At 62.2% G+C, this 18,523-nt stretch overlaps 1 protein-coding gene across 1 annotated transcript in view; it reads right to left on the bottom strand.

The window, feature by feature from the left end:
• Positions 1 to 18,523, bottom strand: part of atg9b (autophagy related 9B) — a 125,069-nt gene that overhangs the window by 9,079 nt on the left and 97,467 nt on the right. The window contains exon 10 of the mRNA XM_072468608.1: positions 15,731 to 15,976. Within this exon, the coding sequence (XP_072324709.1) occupies positions 15,731 to 15,976 (246 nt within the window). The remainder of the gene's footprint in view (positions 1 to 15,730; positions 15,977 to 18,523) is intronic.

Genomic DNA, 18,523 nt, shown 5'->3' with positions numbered 1-18,523 from the left:
GTTCCCGTTTGGAGAGGGGCCGCTGTTCCCGTTTGGAGAGGGGTCGATGTTCCCGTATTGGAGAGGGGCCGCTGTTCCCGTTTGGAGAGGGGTCGATGTTCCCGTATTGGAGAGGGGCCGCTGTTCCCGTTTGGAGAGGGGCCGCTGTTCCCGTTCGGAGAGCGGCCGCTGTTCCCGTTCGGAGAGCGGCCGCTGTTCCCGTTAGGAGAGGGGCCGCTGTTCCCGTTAGGAGAGCGGCCGCTGTTCCCGTTTGGAGAGCGGCCGCTGTTCCCGTTAGGAGAGGGGCCGCTGTTCCCGTTTGGAGAGGGGCCGGTGTTCCCGTTTGGAGAGGGGCCGGTGTTCCCGTTTGGAGAGGGGCCGCTGTTCCCGTTTGGAGAGGGGCCGCTGTTCCCGTTTGGAGAGGGGCCGCTGTTCCCGTTTGGAGAGGGGCCGCTGTTCCCGTTTGGAGAGCGGCCTCTGTTCCCGTTTGGAGAGGGGCCGCTGTTCCCGTTTGGAGAGCGGCCGCTGTTCCCGTTTGGAGAGGGGTCGATGTTCCCGTTTGGAGAGGGGCCGCTGTTCCCGTTTGGAGAGGGGCCGCTGTTCCCGTTTGGAGAGGGGTCGATGTTCCCGTTTGGAGAGGGGTCGATGTTCCCGTTTGGAGAGGGGCCGCTGTTCCCCTTTGGAGAGGGGCCGCTGTTCCCGTTTGGAGAGCGGCCGCTGTTCCCGTTTGGAGAGGGGCCGCTGTTCCCGTTTGGAGAGCGGCCGCTGTTCCCGTTTGGAGAGGGGCCGCTGTTCCCGTTTGGAGAGCGGCCGCTGTTCCCGTTTGGAGAGCGGCCGCTGTTCCCCTTTGGAGAGGGGCCGCTGTTCCCGTTTGGAGAGGGGCCGCTGTTCCCGTTTGGAGAGCGGCCGCTGTTCCCGTTTGGAGAGGGGCCGCTGTTCCCGTTTGGAGAGGGGCCGCTGTTCCCCTTTGGAGAGCGGCCGCTGTTCCCGTTTGGAGAGGGGCCGCTGTTCCCGTTTGGAGAGCGGCCGCGGTTCCCGTTTGGAGAGGGGCCGCTGTTCCCGTTTGGAGAGCGGCCGCGGTTCCCGTTTGGAGAGCGGCCGCTGTTCCCGTTAGGAGAGGGGCCGCTGTTCCCGTTTGGACGTTTGGAGAGCGGCCTCTGTTCCCGTTTGGAGAGGGGCCGCTGTTCCCGTTTGGAGAGCGGCCGCTGTTCCCGTTAGGAGAGGGGCCGCTGTTCCCGTTTGGAGAGGGGTCGATGTTCCCGTATTGGAGAGGGGCCGCTGTTCCCGTTTGGAGAGGGGCCGCTCTTCCCGTTTGGAGAGCGGCCGCTGTTCCCGTTTGGAGAGCGGCCGCTGTTCCCGTTTGGAGAGCGGCCGCTGTTCCCGTTTGGAGAGCGGCCGCTGTTCCCGTTTGGAGAGCGGCCGGTGTTCCCGTTTGTAGAGGGGCCGCTGTTCCCGTTTGGAGAGGGGTCGATGTTCCCGTTTGGAGAGGGGCCGCTGTTCCCGTTTGGAGAGGGGCCGCTGTTCCCGTTTGGAGAGGGGCCGCTGTTCCCGTTTGGAGAGGGGCCGCTGTTCCCGTTTGGAGAGGGGCCGCTGTTCCCGTTAGGAGAGGGGCCGCTGTTCCCGTTTGGAGAGGGGCCGCTGTTCCCGTTTGGAGAGGGGTCGATGTTCCCGTATTGGAGAGGGGCCGCTGTTCCCGTTTGGAGAGGGGTCGATGTTCCCGTATTGGAGAGGGGCCGCTGTTCCCGTTTGGAGAGGGGCCGCTGTTCCCGTTCGGAGAGCGGCCGCTGTTCCCGTTCGGAGAGCGGCCGCTGTTCCCGTTAGGAGAGGGGCCGCTGTTCCCGTTAGGAGAGCGGCCGCTGTTCCCGTTTGGAGAGCGGCCGCTGTTCCCGTTAGGAGAGGGGCCGCTGTTCCCGTTTGGAGAGGGGCCGGTGTTCCCGTTTGGAGAGGGGCCGGTGTTCCCGTTTGGAGAGGGGCCGCTGTTCCCGTTTGGAGAGGGGCCGCTGTTCCCGTTTGGAGAGGGGCCGCTGTTCCCGTTTGGAGAGGGGCCGCTGTTCCCGTTTGGAGAGCGGCCTCTGTTCCCGTTTGGAGAGGGGCCGCTGTTCCCGTTTGGAGAGCGGCCGCTGTTCCCGTTTGGAGAGGGGTCGATGTTCCCGTTTGGAGAGGGGCCGCTGTTCCCGTTTGGAGAGGGGCCGCTGTTCCCGTTTGGAGAGGGGTCGATGTTCCCGTTTGGAGAGGGGTCGATGTTCCCGTTTGGAGAGGGGCCGCTGTTCCCCTTTGGAGAGGGGCCGCTGTTCCCGTTTGGAGAGCGGCCGCTGTTCCCGTTTGGAGAGGGGCCGCTGTTCCCGTTTGGAGAGCGGCCGCTGTTCCCGTTTGGAGAGGGGCCGCTGTTCCCGTTTGGAGAGCGGCCGCTGTTCCCGTTTGGAGAGCGGCCGCTGTTCCCCTTTGGAGAGGGGCCGCTGTTCCCGTTTGGAGAGGGGCCGCTGTTCCCGTTTGGAGAGCGGCCGCTGTTCCCGTTTGGAGAGGGGCCGCTGTTCCCGTTTGGAGAGGGGCCGCTGTTCCCCTTTGGAGAGCGGCCGCTGTTCCCGTTTGGAGAGGGGCCGCTGTTCCCGTTTGGAGAGCGGCCGCGGTTCCCGTTTGGAGAGGGGCCGCTGTTCCCGTTTGGAGAGCGGCCGCGGTTCCCGTTTGGAGAGCGGCCGCTGTTCCCGTTAGGAGAGGGGCCGCTGTTCCCGTTTGGACGTTTGGAGAGCGGCCTCTGTTCCCGTTTGGAGAGGGGCCGCTGTTCCCGTTTGGAGAGCGGCCGCTGTTCCCGTTTGGAGAGCGGCCGCTGTTCCCGTTTGGAGAGGGGCCGCTGTTCCCGTTTGGAGAGCGGCCGCTGTTCCCGTTTGGAGAGCGGCCTCTGTTCCCGTTTGGAGAGGGGCCGCTGTTCCCGTTTGGAGAGGGGCCGCTGTTCCCGTTTGGAGAGCGGCCGCTGTATCCGTTTGGAGAGCGGCCGCTGTTCCCGTTAGGAGAGGGACCGCTGTTCCCGTTTGGAGAGCGGCCTCTGTTCCCGTTTGGAGAGGGGCCGCTGTTCCCGTTTGGAGAGGGGCCGCTGTTCCCGTTTGGAGAGGGGCCGCTGTTCCCGTTTGGAGAGGGGCCGCTGTTCCCGTTTGGAGAGGGGCCGCTGTTCCCGTTTGGAGAGGGGCCGCTGTTCCCGTTTGGAGAGGGGCCGCTGTTCCCGTTTGGAGAGGGGCCGCTGTTCCCGTTTGGAGAGGGGCCGCTGTTCCCGTTTGGAGAGGGGCCGCTGTTCCCGTTTGGAGAGGGGCCGCTGTTCCCGTTTGGAGAGGGGCCGCTGTTCCCGTTTGGAGAGGGGCCGCTGTTCCCGTTTGGAGAGGGGCCGCTGTTCCCGTTTGGAGAGGGGCCGCTGTTCCCGTTTGGAGAGGGGCCGCTGTTCCCGTTTGGAGAGGGGCCGCTGTTCCCGTTTGGAGAGGGGCCGCTGTTCCCGTTTGGAGAGGGGCCGCTGTTCCCGTTTGGAGAGGGGCCGCTGTTCCCGTTTGGAGAGCGGCCTCTGTTCCCGTTTGGAGAGGGGCCGCTGTTCCCGTTTGGAGAGCGGCCGCTGTTCCCGTTTGGAGAGGGGTCGATGTTCCCGTTTGGAGAGGGGCCGCTGTTCCCGTTTGGAGAGGGGCCGCTGTTCCCGTTTGGAGAGGGGTCGATGTTCCCGTTTGGAGAGGGGTCGATGTTCCCGTTTGGAGAGGGGCCGCTGTTCCCCTTTGGAGAGGGGCCGCTGTTCCCGTTTGGAGAGCGGCCGCTGTTCCCGTTTGGAGAGGGGCCGCTGTTCCCGTTTGGAGAGCGGCCGCTGTTCCCGTTTGGAGAGGGGCCGCTGTTCCCGTTTGGAGAGCGGCCGCTGTTCCCGTTTGGAGAGCGGCCGCTGTTCCCCTTTGGAGAGGGGCCGCTGTTCCCGTTTGGAGAGGGGCCGCTGTTCCCGTTTGGAGAGCGGCCGCTGTTCCCGTTTGGAGAGGGGCCGCTGTTCCCGTTTGGAGAGGGGCCGCTGTTCCCCTTTGGAGAGCGGCCGCTGTTCCCGTTTGGAGAGGGGTCGATGTTCCCGTATTGGAGAGGGGCCGCTGTTCCCGTTTGGAGAGGGGTCGATGTTCCCGTATTGGAGAGGGGCCGCTGTTCCCGTTTGGAGAGGGGCCGCTGTTCCCGTTCGGAGAGCGGCCGCTGTTCCCGTTCGGAGAGCGGCCGCTGTTCCCGTTAGGAGAGGGGCCGCTGTTCCCGTTAGGAGAGCGGCCGCTGTTCCCGTTTGGAGAGCGGCCGCTGTTCCCGTTAGGAGAGGGGCCGCTGTTCCCGTTTGGAGAGGGGCCGGTGTTCCCGTTTGGAGAGGGGCCGGTGTTCCCGTTTGGAGAGGGGCCGCTGTTCCCGTTTGGAGAGGGGCCGCTGTTCCCGTTTGGAGAGGGGCCGCTGTTCCCGTTTGGAGAGGGGCCGCTGTTCCCGTTTGGAGAGCGGCCTCTGTTCCCGTTTGGAGAGGGGCCGCTGTTCCCGTTTGGAGAGCGGCCGCTGTTCCCGTTTGGAGAGGGGTCGATGTTCCCGTTTGGAGAGGGGCCGCTGTTCCCGTTTGGAGAGGGGCCGCTGTTCCCGTTTGGAGAGGGGTCGATGTTCCCGTTTGGAGAGGGGTCGATGTTCCCGTTTGGAGAGGGGCCGCTGTTCCCCTTTGGAGAGGGGCCGCTGTTCCCGTTTGGAGAGCGGCCGCTGTTCCCGTTTGGAGAGCGGCCGCTGTTCCCGTTTGGAGAGCGGCCGCTGTTCCCGTTTGGAGAGGGGCCGCTGTTCCCGTTTGGAGAGCGGCCGCTGTTCCCGTTTGGAGAGCGGCCGCTGTTCCCCTTTGGAGAGGGGCCGCTGTTCCCGTTTGGAGAGGGGCCGCTGTTCCCGTTTGGAGAGCGGCCGCTGTTCCCGTTTGGAGAGGGGCCGCTGTTCCCGTTTGGAGAGGGGCCGCTGTTCCCCTTTGGAGAGCGGCCGCTGTTCCCGTTTGGAGAGGGGCCGCTGTTCCCGTTTGGAGAGCGGCCGCGGTTCCCGTTTGGAGAGGGGCCGCTGTTCCCGTTTGGAGAGCGGCCGCGGTTCCCGTTTGGAGAGCGGCCGCTGTTCCCGTTAGGAGAGGGGCCGCTGTTCCCGTTTGGACGTTTGGAGAGCGGCCTCTGTTCCCGTTTGGAGAGGGGCCGCTGTTCCCGTTTGGAGAGCGGCCGCTGTTCCCGTTTGGAGAGCGGCCGCTGTTCCCGTTTGGAGAGGGGCCGCTGTTCCCGTTTGGAGAGCGGCCGCTGTTCCCGTTTGGAGAGCGGCCTCTGTTCCCGTTTGGAGAGGGGCCGCTGTTCCCGTTTGGAGAGGGGCCGCTGTTCCCGTTTGGAGAGCGGCCGCTGTATCCGTTTGGAGAGCGGCCGCTGTTCCCGTTAGGAGAGGGACCGCTGTTCCCGTTTGGAGAGCGGCCTCTGTTCCCGTTTGGAGAGGGGCCGCTGTTCCCGTTTGGAGAGGGGCCGCTGTTCCCGTTTGGAGAGGGGCCGCTGTTCCCGTTTGGAGAGGGGCCGCTGTTCCCGTTTGGAGAGGGGCCGCTGTTCCCGTTTGGAGAGGGGCCGCTGTTCCCGTTTGGAGAGGGGCCGCTGTTCCCGTTTGGAGAGGGGCCGCTGTTCCCGTTTGGAGAGGGGCCGCTGTTCCCGTTTGGAGAGGGGCCGCTGTTCCCGTTTGGAGAGGGGCCGCTGTTCCCGTTTGGAGAGGGGCCGCTGTTCCCGTTTGGAGAGGGGCCGCTGTTCCCGTTTGGAGAGGGGCCGCTGTTCCCGTTTGGAGAGGGGCCGCTGTTCCCGTTTGGAGAGGGGCCGCTGTTCCCGTTTGGAGAGGGGCCGCTGTTCCCGTTTGGAGAGGGGCCGCTGTTCCCGTTTGGAGAGCGGCCTCTGTTCCCGTTTGGAGAGGGGCCGCTGTTCCCGTTTGGAGAGCGGCCGCTGTTCCCGTTTGGAGAGGGGTCGATGTTCCCGTTTGGAGAGGGGCCGCTGTTCCCGTTTGGAGAGGGGCCGCTGTTCCCGTTTGGAGAGGGGTCGATGTTCCCGTTTGGAGAGGGGTCGATGTTCCCGTTTGGAGAGGGGCCGCTGTTCCCCTTTGGAGAGGGGCCGCTGTTCCCGTTTGGAGAGCGGCCGCTGTTCCCGTTTGGAGAGGGGCCGCTGTTCCCGTTTGGAGAGCGGCCGCTGTTCCCGTTTGGAGAGGGGCCGCTGTTCCCGTTTGGAGAGCGGCCGCTGTTCCCGTTTGGAGAGCGGCCGCTGTTCCCCTTTGGAGAGGGGCCGCTGTTCCCGTTTGGAGAGGGGCCGCTGTTCCCGTTTGGAGAGCGGCCGCTGTTCCCGTTTGGAGAGGGGCCGCTGTTCCCGTTTGGAGAGGGGCCGCTGTTCCCCTTTGGAGAGCGGCCGCTGTTCCCGTTTGGAGAGGGGCCGCTGTTCCCGTTTGGAGAGCGGCCGCGGTTCCCGTTTGGAGAGGGGCCGCTGTTCCCGTTTGGAGAGCGGCCGCGGTTCCCGTTTGGAGAGCGGCCGCTGTTCCCGTTAGGAGAGGGGCCGCTGTTCCCGTTTGGACGTTTGGAGAGCGGCCTCTGTTCCCGTTTGGAGAGGGGCCGCTGTTCCCGTTTGGAGAGCGGCCGCTGTTCCCGTTTGGAGAGCGGCCGCTGTTCCCGTTTGGAGAGGGGCCGCTGTTCCCGTTTGGAGAGCGGCCGCTGTTCCCGTTTGGAGAGCGGCCGCTGTTCCCGTTTGGAGAGCTACCGCTATTCCCGTTTGGAGAGCGGCCGGTGTTCCCGTTTGGAGAGGGGCCGCTGTTCCCGTTTGGAGAGGGGTCGATGTTCCCGTTTGGAGAGGGGCCGCTGTTCCCGTTTGGAGAGGGGCCGCTGTTCCCGTTTGGAGAGGGGCCGCTGTTCCCGTTTGGAGAGGGGCCGCTGTTCCCGTTTGGAGAGGGGCCGCTGTTCCCGTTTGGAGAGGGGCCGCTGTTCCCGTTTGGAGAGGGGCCGCTGTTCCCGTTTGGAGAGGGGCCGCTGTTCCCGTTTGGAGAGGGGCCGCTGTTCCCGTTTGGAGAGCGGCCTCTGTTCCCGTTTGGAGAGGGGCCGCTGTTCCCGTTTGGAGAGCGGCCGCTGTTCCCGTTTGGAGAGGGGTCGATGTTCCCGTTTGGAGAGGGGCCGCTGTTCCCGTTTGGAGAGGGGCCGCTGTTCCCGTTTGGAGAGGGGTCGATGTTCCCGTTTGGAGAGGGGTCGATGTTCCCGTTTGGAGAGGGGCCGCTGTTCCCCTTTGGAGAGGGGCCGCTGTTCCCGTTTGGAGAGCGGCCGCTGTTCCCGTTTGGAGAGGGGCCGCTGTTCCCGTTTGGAGAGCGGCCGCTGTTCCCGTTTGGAGAGGGGCCGCTGTTCCCGTTTGGAGAGCGGCCGCTGTTCCCGTTTGGAGAGCGGCCGCTGTTCCCCTTTGGAGAGGGGCCGCTGTTCTCGTTTGGAGAGGGGCCGCTGTTCCCGTTTGGAGAGCGGCCGCTGTTCCTGTTTGGAGAGGGGCCGCTGTTCCCGTTTGGAGAGGGGCCGCTGTTCCCCTTTGGAGAGCGGCCGCTGTTCCCGTTTGGAGAGGGGCCGCTGTTCCCGTTTGGAGAGCGGCCGCGGTTCCCGTTTGGAGAGGGGCCGCTGTTCCCGTTTGGAGAGCGGCCGCGGTTCCCGTTTGGAGAGCGGCCGCTGTTCCCGTTAGGAGAGGGGCCGCTGTTCCCGTTTGGACGTTTGGAGAGCGGCCTCTGTTCCCGTTTGGAGAGGGGCCGCTGTTCCCGTTTGGAGAGCGGCCGCTGTTCCCGTTTGGAGAGCGGCCGCTGTTCCCGTTTGGAGAGGGGCCGCTGTTCCCGTTTGGAGAGCGGCCGCTGTTCCCGTTTGGAGAGCGGCCGCTGTTCCCGTTTGGAGAGCTACCGCTGTTCCCGTTTGGAGAGCGGCCGGTGTTCCCGTTTGGAGAGGGGCCGCTGTTCCCGTTTGGAGAGGGGTCGATGTTCCCGTTTGGAGAGGGGCCGCTGTTCCCGTTTGGAGAGGGGCCGCTGTTCCCGTTTGGAGAGGGGCCGCTGTTCCCGTTTGGAGAGGGGCCGCTGTTCCCGTTTGGAGAGGGGCCGCTGTTCCCGTTAGGAGAGGGGCCGCTGTTCCCGTTTGGAGAGGGGTCGATGTTCCCGTATTGGAGAGGGGCCGCTGTTCCCGTTTGGAGAGGGGCCGCTGTTCCCGTTTGGAGAGCGGCCGCTGTTCCCGTTTGGAGAGCGGCCGCTGTTCCCGTTTGGAGAGCGGCCGCTGTTCCCGTTTGGAGAGCGGCCGGTGTTCCCGTTTGTAGAGGGGCCGCTGTTCCCGTTTGGAGAGGGGTCGATGTTCCCGTTTGGAGAGGGGGCGCTGTTCCCGTTTGGAGAGGGGCCGCTGTTCCCGTTTGGAGAGGGGCCGCTGTTCCCGTTTGGAGAGGGGCCGCTGTTCCCGTTTGGAGAGGGGCCGCTGTTCCCGTTTGGAGAGGGGCCGCTGTTCCCGTTAGGAGAGGGGCCGCTGTTCCCGTTTGGAGAGGGGCCGCTGTTCCCGTTTGGAGAGGGGTCGATGTTCCCGTATTGGAGAGGGGCCGCTGTTCCCGTTTGGAGAGGGGTCGATGTTCCCGTATTGGAGAGGGGCCGCTGTTCCCGTTCGGAGAGCGGCCGCTGTTCCCGTTCGGAGAGCGGCCGCTGTTCCCGTTAGGAGAGGGGCCGCTGTTCCCGTTAGGAGAGCGGCCGCTGTTCCCGTTTGGAGAGCGGCCGCTGTTCCCGTTAGGAGAGGGGCCGCTGTTCCCGTTTGGAGAGGGGCCGCTGTTCCCGTTTGGAGAGGGGCCGCTGTTCCCGTTTGGAGAGGGGCCGCTGTTCCCGTTTGGAGAGGGGCCTCTGTTCCCGTTAGGAGAGGGGCCGCTGTTCCCGTTTGGAGAGCGGCCGCTGTTCCCGTTTGGAGAGCGGCCGTGGTTCCTGTTTGGAGAGGGGCCTCTGTTCCCGTTTGGAGAGGGGCCGCTGTTCCCGTTAGGAGAGGGGCCGCTGTTCCCGTTTGGAGAGGGGCCGCTGTTCCCGTTTGGAGAGGGGCCGCTGTTCCCGTTTGGAGAGCGGCCGCTGTTCCCGTTTGGAGAGGGGCCGCTGTTCCCGTTTGGAGAGCGGCCGCTGTTCCCGTTTGGAGAGCGGCCTCTGTTCCCGTTTGGAGAGCGGCCTCTGTTCCCGTTTGGAGAGGGGCCGCTGTTCCCGTTTGGAGAGGGGCCGCTGTTCCCGTTTGGAGAGGGGCCGCTGTTCCCGTTTGGAGAGGGGCCGCTGTTCCCGTTTGGAGAGGGGCCGCTGTTCCCGTTTGGAGAGGGGCCGCTGTTCCCGTTTGGAGAGGGGCCGCTGTTCCCGTTTGGAGAGGGGCCGCTGTTCCCGTTTGGAGAGGGGCCGCTGTTCCCGTTTGGAGAGGGGCCGCTGTTCCCGTTTGGAGAGGGGCCGCTGTTCCCGTTTGGAGAGCGGCCGCTGTTCCCGTTTGGAGAGGGGCCGCTGTTCCCGTTTGGAGAGCGGCCGCTGTTCCCGTTTGGAGAGGGGTCGATGTTCCCGTTTGGAGAGGGGCCGCTGTTCCCGTTTGGAGAGGGGCCGCTGTTCCCGTTTGGAGAGGGGTCGATGTTCCCGTTTGGAGAGGGGTCGATGTTCCCGTTTGGAGAGGGGCCGCTGTTCCCCTTTGGAGAGGGGCCGCTGTTCCCGTTTGGAGAGCGGCCGCTGTTCCCGTTTGGAGAGGGGCCGCTGTTCCCGTTTGGAGAGGGGCCGCTGTTCCCGTTTGGAGAGGGGCCGCTGTTCCCGTTTGGAGAGCGGCCGCTGTTCCCGTTTGGAGAGCGGCCGCTGTTCCCGTTTGGAGAGCGGCCGCTGTTCCCGTTTGGAGAGCGGCCGCTGTTCCCGTTTGGAGAGCGGCCGCTGTTCCCGTTTGGAGAGCGGCCTCTGTTCCCGTTTGGAGAGGGACTGCTGTTCCCGTTTGGAGAGGGGCCGCTGTTCCTGTTTGGAGAGGGGCCGCTGTTCCCGTTTGGAGAGGGGCCGCTGTTCCCGTTTGGAGAGGGGCCGCTGTTCCCGTTTGGAGAGGGGCCGCTGTTCCACTTTGGAGAGCGGCCGCTGTTCCCGTTTGGAGAGGGGCCGCTGTTCCCGTTTGGAGAGGGGCCACTGTTCCCGTTTGGAGAGCGGCCGCTGTTCCTGTTTGGAGAGGGGCCGCTGTTCCCGTTTGGAGAGCGGCCTCTGTTCCCGTTTGGAGAGGGGCCGCGGTTCCCGTTTGGAGAGGGGCCGCGGTTCCCGTTTGGAGAGGGGCCTCTGTTCCCGTTTGGAGAGGGGCCGCTGTTCCCGTTTGGAGAGGGGCCGCTGTTCCCGTTTGGAGAGGGGCCGCTGTTCCCGTTTGGAGAGGGGCCTCTGTTCCCGTTTGGAGAGGGGCCGCTGTTCCCGTTTGGAGAGGGGCCGCTGTTCCCGTTTGGAGAGGGGCCTCTGTTCCCGTTTGGAGAGCGGCCGCTGTTCCCGTTTGGAGAGGGGCCGCTGTTCCCGTTTGGAGAGCGGCCGCTGTTCCTGTTTGGAGAGGGGCCGCAGTTCCCGTTTGGAGAGCGGCCTCTGTTCCCGTTTGGAGAGCGGCCGCGGTTCCCGTTTGGAGAGCGGCCTCTGTTCCCGTTTGGAGAGCGGCCGCTGTTCCCGTTTGGAGAGCGGCCGCTGTTCCCGTTTGGAGAGGGGCCGCTGTTCCCGTTTGGAGAGGGGCCGCTGTTCCCGTTTGGAGAGGGGCCGCTGTTCCTGTTTGGCGAGGGGCCGCTGTTCCCGTTTGGAGAGGGGCCGCTGTTCCCGTTTGGAGAGCGGCCGCTGTTCCCGTTTGGAGAGCGGCCGCTGTTCCCGTTTGGAGAGGGGCCGCTGTTCCCGTTTGGAGAGCGGCCGCTGTTCCCGTTTGGAGAGGGGCCGCTGTTCCCGTTTGGAGAGGGGCCGCTGTTCCCGTTTGGAGAGGGGCCGCTGTTCCCGTTTGGAGAGGGGCCGCTGTTCCCGTTAGGATAGGGGCCGCTGTTCCCGTTAGGAGAGCGGCCGCTGTTCCCGTTTGGAGAGGGGCCGCGGTTCCCGTTTGGAGAGGGGCCGCGGTTCCCGTTTGGAGAGGGGCCTCTGTTCCCGTTTGGAGAGGGGCCGCTGTTCCCGTTTGGAGAGGGGCCGCTGTTCCCGTTTGGAGAGGGGCCGCTGTTCCCGTTTGGAGAGGGGCCGCTGTTCCCGTTTGGAGAGGGGCCTCTGTTCCCGTTTGGAGAGGGGCCGCTGTTCCCGTTTGGAGAGGGGCCGCTGTTCCCGTTTGGAGAGGGGCCTCTGTTCCCGTTTGGAGAGGGGCCGCTGTTCACGTTTGGAGAGGGGCCGCTGTTCCCGTATGGAGAGGGGCCGCTGTTCCCGTTTGGAGAGGGGCCGCTGTTCCCGTTTGGAGAGCGGCCGCTGTTCCCGTTTGGAGAGGGGCCGCTGTTCCCGTTTGGAGAGCGGCCGCTGTTCCCGTTTGGAGAGGGGCCTCTGTTCCCGTTAGGAGAGCGGCCGCTGTTCCCGTTTGGAGAGGGGCCGCTGTTCCCGTTTGGAGAGGGGCCGCTGTTCCCGTTTGGAGAGGGGCCGCTGTTCCCGTTTGGAGAGGGGCCGCTGTTCCCGTTTGGAGAGGGGCCTCTGTTCCCGTTTGGAGAGGGGCCGCTGTTCCCGTTTGGAGAGGGGCCGCTGTTCCCGTTTGGAGAGGGGCCGCTGTTCCCGTTTGGAGAGGGGCCACTGTTCCCGTTTGGAGAGGGGCCTCTGTTCCAGTTTGGAGAGGGGCCGCTGTTCCCGTTTGGAGAGGGGCCGCTGTTCCCGTTTGGAGAGGGGCCTCTGTTCCCGTTTGGAGAGGGGCCGCTGTTCCCGTTTGGAGAGCGGCCGCTGTTCCCGTTTGGAGAGGGGCCGCTGTTCCAGTTTGGAGAGGGGCCGCTGTTCCCGTTTGGAGAGGGGCCGCTGTTCCCGTTTGGAGAGGGGCCGCTGTTCCAGTTTGGAGAGGGGCCGCTGTTCCCCTTTGGAGAGCGGCCGCTGTTCCCGTTTGGAGAGGGGCCGCTGTTCCCGTTTGGAGAGCGACCGCTATTCCCGTTTGGAGAGGGGCCTCTGTTGCAGTTTGGAGAGGGGCCGCTGTTCCCGTTTGGAGAGGGGCCGCTGTTCCCGTTTGGAGAGGGGCCGCTGTTCCCGTTTGGAGAGGGGCCGCTGTTCCCGTTTGGAGAGCGGCCGCTGTTCCCGTTTGGAGAGGGGCCGCTGTTCCAGTTTGGAGAGGGGCCGCTGTTCCCGTTTGGAGAGGGGCCGCTGTTCCCGTTTGGAGAGGGGCCGCTGTTCCCGTTTGGAGAGGGGCCGCTGTTCCCGTTTGGAGAGGGGCCGCTGTTCCCGTTTGGAGAGGGGCCGCTGTTCCCGTTTGGAGAGCGGCCGCTGTTCCCGTTTGGAGAGGGGCCGCTGTTCCCGTTTGGAGAGGGGCCGCTGTTCCCGTTTGGAGAGGGGCCGCTGTTCCCGTTTGGAGAGGGGCCGCTGTTCCCATTTGGAGAGGGGCCGCTGTTCCCGTTTGGAGAGCGGCCGCTGTTCCCGTTTGGAGAGCGGCCGCTGTTCCCGTTTGGAGAGCGGCCGCTGTTCCCGTTTGGAGAGCGGCCGCTGTTCCCGTTTGGAGAGCGGCCGCTGTTCCCGTTTGGAGAGGGGCCACTGTTCCCGTTTGGAGAGGGGCCGCTGTTCCCGTTTGGAGAGCGGCCGCTGTTCCCGTTTGGAGAGGTGCCGCTGTTCCCGTTTGGAGAGGGGCCGCTGTTCCCGTTTGGAGAGGGGCCGCTGTTCCTTTTTGGAGATGGTTGACAATCACCTGAAGTTGCGCAATTTATTTTCGTCAGGAAGGTACAGCGGGAATTTTAATCAACATATTGATGAGAAAAATGTGATCACAGAATTTACAGTGCAGAAGGAGGGCATTTGGCCCATCGAGTCTGCACCAGCTCTTGGAAAGAGCATCCCACTTAAGCCCACACCTCCCCCCTATCCCCGTAACCCCACCCAATCTTTTTTTGGACACCAAGGGCAATTTAACATGGCCAATCCACCTAACCTGTACACCTTTGGACTGTGGGAGGAAACCGGAGCACCCGGAGAAAACCCACGCAGACACGGGGAGAACGTGGGGCAGCACGGTAGCCTTGTGGATAGTACAATTGCTTCACAGCTCCAGGGTCCCAGGTTCGATTCCGGCTTGGGTCACTGTCTGTGCGGAGTCTGCACGTTCATAGATTATCATAGAATTTACAGTGCAGAAGGAGGCCATTCGGCCCATCGAGTCTGCACCGGCTCTTGGAAAGAGCACCCTACCCAAGGTCAACACCGGCACCCTATCACACTGCCAGAGGGGCAGTGCTGAGGTAAGGCCACACTGCCAGAGGGGCAGTGCTGAGGTAAGGCCACACTGCCAGAGGGGCAGTGCTGAGGTAAGGCCACACTGCCAGAGGGGCAGTGCTGAGGTAAGGCCACACTGCCAGAGGGGCAGTGCTGAGGTAAGGCCACACTGCCAGAGGAGCAGTGCTGAGGTGAGCAGTGCTGAGGTAAGGCCACACTGCCAGAGGAGCAGTGCTGAGGTAAGGCCACACTGCCAGAGGGGCAGTGCTGAGGTAAGGCCACACTGCCAGAGGAGCAGTGCTGAGGTAAGGCCACACTGCCAGAGGGGCAGTGCTGAAGTAAGGCCACACTGCCAGAGGGGCAGTGCTGAGGTAAGGCCACACTGCCAGAGGGGCAGTGCTGAGGTAAGGCCACACTGCCAGAGGGGCAGTGCTGAGGTAAGGCCACACTGCCAGAGGAGCAGTGCTGAGGTAAGGCCACACTGCCAGAGGAGCAGTGCTGAGGTAAGGCCACACTGCCAGAGGGGCAGTGCTGAGGTAAGGCCACACTGCCAGAGGAGCAGTGCTGAGGTAAGGCCACACTGCCAGAGGGGCAGTGCTGAGGTAAGGCCACACTGCCAGAGGAGCAGTGCTGAGGTAAGGCCACACTGCCAGAGGAGCAGTGCTGAGGTAAGGCCACACTGCCAGAGGGGCAGTGCTGAGGTAAGGCCACACTGCCAGAGGGGCAGTGCTGAGGTAAGGCCACACTGCCAGAGGAGCAGTGCTGAGGTAAGGCCACACTGCCAGAGGAGCAGTGCTGAGGTAAGGCCACACTGCCAGAGGGGCAGTGCTGAGGTAAGGCCACACTGCCAGAGGAGCAGTGCTGAGGTAAGGCCACACTGCCAGAGGAGCAGTGCTGAGGTAAGGCCACACTGCCAGAGGGGCAGTGCTGAGGTAAGGCCACACTGCCAGAGGGGCAGTGCTGAGGTAAGGCCACACTGCCAGAGGAGCAGTGCTGAGGTAAGGCCACACTGCCAGAGGAGCAGTGCTGAGGTAAGGCCACACTGCCAGAGGGGCAGTGCTGAGGTAAGGCCACACTGCCAGAGGAGCAGTGCTGAGGTAAGGCCACACTGCCACACAGTCAGTCAGATATATGAATCAGGAGCAGGTGGAGACCACTTGAAATGAAATGAAAATGAAATGAAATGAAATGAAAATCGCTTATTGTCACAAGTAGGCTTCAAATGAAGTTACTTTGAAAAGCCCCTAGTCACCACATTCCGGCACCTGTTCGGGGAGGCTGGTACGGGAATTGGCCCCTTGAGCTTGCTCGGCCATTCAATAAAATCATAGCTGATTTGATTGTAATCGTAACCCCCCCCCCGGCCCCCTCGATAACCTTTCACCCCCTCGATGATCAGGAATCTATCCAGCTCGCCTTAAAAATATTCAAAGATCGCTTCTCGGCCTTTTGGCTAAAATGAGGGCAGAACGGTAGCACAAGTGGTTAGCACTGTGACTTTGCAGCGCCAGGGTCCCAGGTTCAAATCCCCGCTGGGTCAACGGAGTCTGCACGTTCTCCCCGTGTCTGCGTGGGTTTCCTCCGGGTGCTCCGGTTTCCTCCCACAGTCCAAAGACGTGCAGGTTGAGTGGATTGGCCATGATAAATTGCCCTTAGTGTCCAAAAAAGGTTAGGAGGGGTTATTGGGTTACGGGGATAGGGTAGAAGTGAGGGCTTAAGTGGGTCGGTGCAGACTCGATGGGCCGAATGGCTTCCTTCTGCACTGTATGTTCTGAGTGCGAGGCCTGGATCTGGTATGGCTCTCTTGTGGGGACCATGAATTTGTTTCAATTTGAATTGGTTTTTGGAACAGGCAAGGAGCTGGATTAGGGGTTCGCCCCTGTCCACACTCTGAGCTCTGGCCTTGTAACTCTGATAAAGTAATTTTTAAAAATTCAAAGATTCGGCTTTCACTGCCTTTCGAGTAAGAGAGTCCCAGAGACTCAAAACATTTCTCCTCATCTCCATCTTGAATGACGGACCCTTTATTTTTGCTAAGCGATGCAGGGGGAACGTGAAGGCCATTTTTACACAGCGAGGGGTAATGACCCGGAACTTTCTGCCCTCGAGGGTGGTGGAAGGGGAGACAATGAATGATTTCAAAAGGAAATTTGATGGGCTCTTGGGGGAAATAACCTGCAGAGTTACGAGGACAGAGCAGGTGTGGGGGTGGGTTGGACTGACTGATTGTTCCACGGAAAGCTGGCATAGTGTTGATGGGCTGAATGGCCTCCTGAATGTGCCATAATAATGACCATGGCTGTGCGCAGGTTTATCAGGTCAGGTTTCTTTCCCTGGACTCTTCCTCCAAGCCTGATGATCAACCTGTCATTGCTATTTTCACAGTTTCAGGGTATCCCAAGGCACTTACTATATTGGCCGACTCGTTGGAGAGCAGCGAGTTGCAGAGGGGAGTGTCCGACAGGAGGTGCTGGGCGGGAGGACCGGCCGCTGCGTCATGTTGCACCTTCTCCTTCAGGTGGCCGATGAAGACCGAGCTGTCCTGGGGTGGGTGCCAGTGCGGGTTAGTGATGGTGAAGTGCATGAGGGAGAGTTCAGTCTTGCCGTTCTCCGCCTGCTGGTACACCGAGGCTTCCGTCTGCCCTTCCGAGAGCCACTGCACAGGAAATAAAACAACCATCATAACACCATCCACATTACCCAAAGGCCGACTTTCAAACCACTCCAATCCAGGGATCCAACATTGGTGGGATTTGGGAGAGGCAGAAACTCGGGCCTGACCAGGAAAACCTTCATCCCGGGAATGAATAAACAGAAAAGTTCAAACCATTCAAATAAAAGGAGCCAACATTCGAAGCACTCTCACTAGACCATGGGAGGCTTTCTCCCAACTGGTCCTGCTGTCTGGGAGGCAGTGAGTGTGGGTGAGCTGCACATTGGTTCCTGTCTCTGTAAAGGAACCAAAGCAACTTTCCTTCATTAATTTAAGTGGACGATTGGCTGGAGCTCCCTTGATAGTGAGAGGGAAATTACTGGAGAGAATTCTTCGAGACAGGATCTACTCCCATTTGGAAGCAAATGGACATATTAGTGAGAGGCAGCACGGTTTTGTGAAGGGGAGGTCGTGTCTCACTAACTTGATAGAGTTTTTCGAGGAGGTCACAAAGATGATTGATGCAGGGAGGGCAGTGGATGTTGTCTATATGGACTTCAGTAAGATCTTTGACAAGGTCCCTCATGGTAGACTAGTACAAAAGGTGAAGTCACACGGGATCAGGGGTGAACTGGCAAGATGGATACAGAACTGGCTAGGCCATAGAAGGCAGAGAGTAGCAATGGAAGGATGCTTTTCTAATTGGAGGGCTGTGACCAGTGGTGTTCCACAGGGATCAGTGCTGGGACCTTTGCTGTTTGTAGTATATATAAATGATTTGGAGGAAAATGTAACTGGTCTGATTAGTAAGGTTGCGGACGACACAAAGGTTGGTGGAATTGCGGATAGTGATGAGGACTGTCAGAGGATACAGCAGGATTTAGATCGTTTGGAGACTTGGGCGGAGAGATGGCAGATGGATTTTAATCCGGCCAAATGTGAGGTAATGCATTTTGGAAGGTCTAATGCAGGTAGGGAATATACAGTGAATGGTAGAACCCGCAAGAGTATTGAAAGTCAGAGAGATCTAGGTCTACAGGTCCACAGGTCACTGAAAGGGGCAACACAGGTGGAGAAGGTAGTCAAGAAGGCATACGGCATGCTTGCCTTCATTGGCCGGGGCATTGAGTATAAGAATTGGCAAATCATATTGCAGCTGTATGGGACCTTAGTTAGGCCACACTTGGAGTATAGTGTTCAATTCTGGTCGCCACACTACCAGAAGGATGTGGAGGCTTTAGAGAGGGTGCAGAAGACATTTACCAGGATGTTACCTGGTACAGAGGGCATTAGCTATGAGGAGCGGTTGAATAAACTCGGTTTGTTCTCAATGGAACGAAGGAGGTTGAGGGGCGACCTGATAAGAGATCTACCAAATTATGAGGGGCATAGACAGAGTGGATAGTCAGAGGCTTTTCCCCAGGATAGAGGGGTCAATTACTAGGGGGCATAGGTTTAACCTGCGAGGGGCAAGGTTTAGAGGAGATGTACAAGGTAAGTTTTTTACACGGAGGGTAGTGGGTGCCTGGAACTCGCTGCCGGAGGAGGTGGTGGAAGCAGGGACGATAGTGACATTTAAGGGGCATCTTGACAAATACATGAATAGGATGGGAATAGAGGGATACGGACCCAGGAAGTGTAGAAGATGTTAGTTTAGACGGGCAGCATGGTCGGCACGGGCTTGGAGGGCCGAAGGGCCTGTTCCTGTGCTGTATTTCTTTGTTCTTTGATATATACGTTCTGTGACCAACTCACTTTCTGATGCCACAAACCCATCCAAAACAACCCTAGCGAAATGCAGATATCTGAGAAATAGTGTGGCTTTTTTCTACAAAGCAGTTAAAAGAATCAGCAATAAAAGGTAGTGGAGTGCGAGGGAGAGGGGGGGGTGCGAGGGAGAGGGGGGGGTGCGAGGGAGAGAGGGGGGTGCGAGGGAGAGAGGGGGGTGCGAGGGAGAGAGGGGGGTGCGAGGGAGAGAGGGGGGTGCGAGGGAGAGAGGGGGGTGCGAGGGAGAGAGGGGGGTGCGAGGGAGAGAGGGGGGTGCGAGGGAGAGAGGGGGGTGCGAGGGAGAGAGGGGGGTGCGAGGGAGAGAGGGGGGTGCGAGGGAGAGAGGGGGGTGCGAGGGAGAGAGGGGGGTGCGAGGGAGAGAGGGGGGTGCGAGGGAGAGAGGGGGGTGCGAGGGAGAGAGGGGGGTGCGAGGGAGAGAGGGGGGTGCGAGGGAGAGAGGGGGGTGCGAGGGAGAGAGGGGGGTGCGAGGGAGAGAGGGGGGTGCGAGGGAGAGAGGGGGGTGCGAGGGAGAGGAGGGAGAGAGGGGGGGGTGCGAGGGAGAGAGGGGGGGTGCGAGGGAGAGAGGGGGGTGCGAGGGAGAGAGGGGGGTGCGAGGGAGAGAGGGGGGTGCGAGGGAGAGAGGGGGGTGCGAGGGAGAGAGGGGGGTGCGAGGGAGAGAGGGGGGTGCGAGGGAGAGAGGGGGGTGCGAGGGAGAGAGGGGGGTGCGAGGGAGAGAGGGGGGTGCGAGGGAGAGAGGGGGGTGCGAGGGAGAGAGGGGGGTGC

The sequence above is a fragment of the Scyliorhinus torazame genome, chromosome 11 (genome assembly GCF_047496885.1).
Source record: "Scyliorhinus torazame isolate Kashiwa2021f chromosome 11, sScyTor2.1, whole genome shotgun sequence".
In the NCBI taxonomy this organism is placed as follows: domain Eukaryota; kingdom Metazoa; phylum Chordata; class Chondrichthyes; order Carcharhiniformes; family Scyliorhinidae; genus Scyliorhinus; species Scyliorhinus torazame.
The sequence above is the reverse complement of the archived record's forward strand: the minus strand, read 5'-3'. Positions and strand labels throughout refer to the sequence as shown.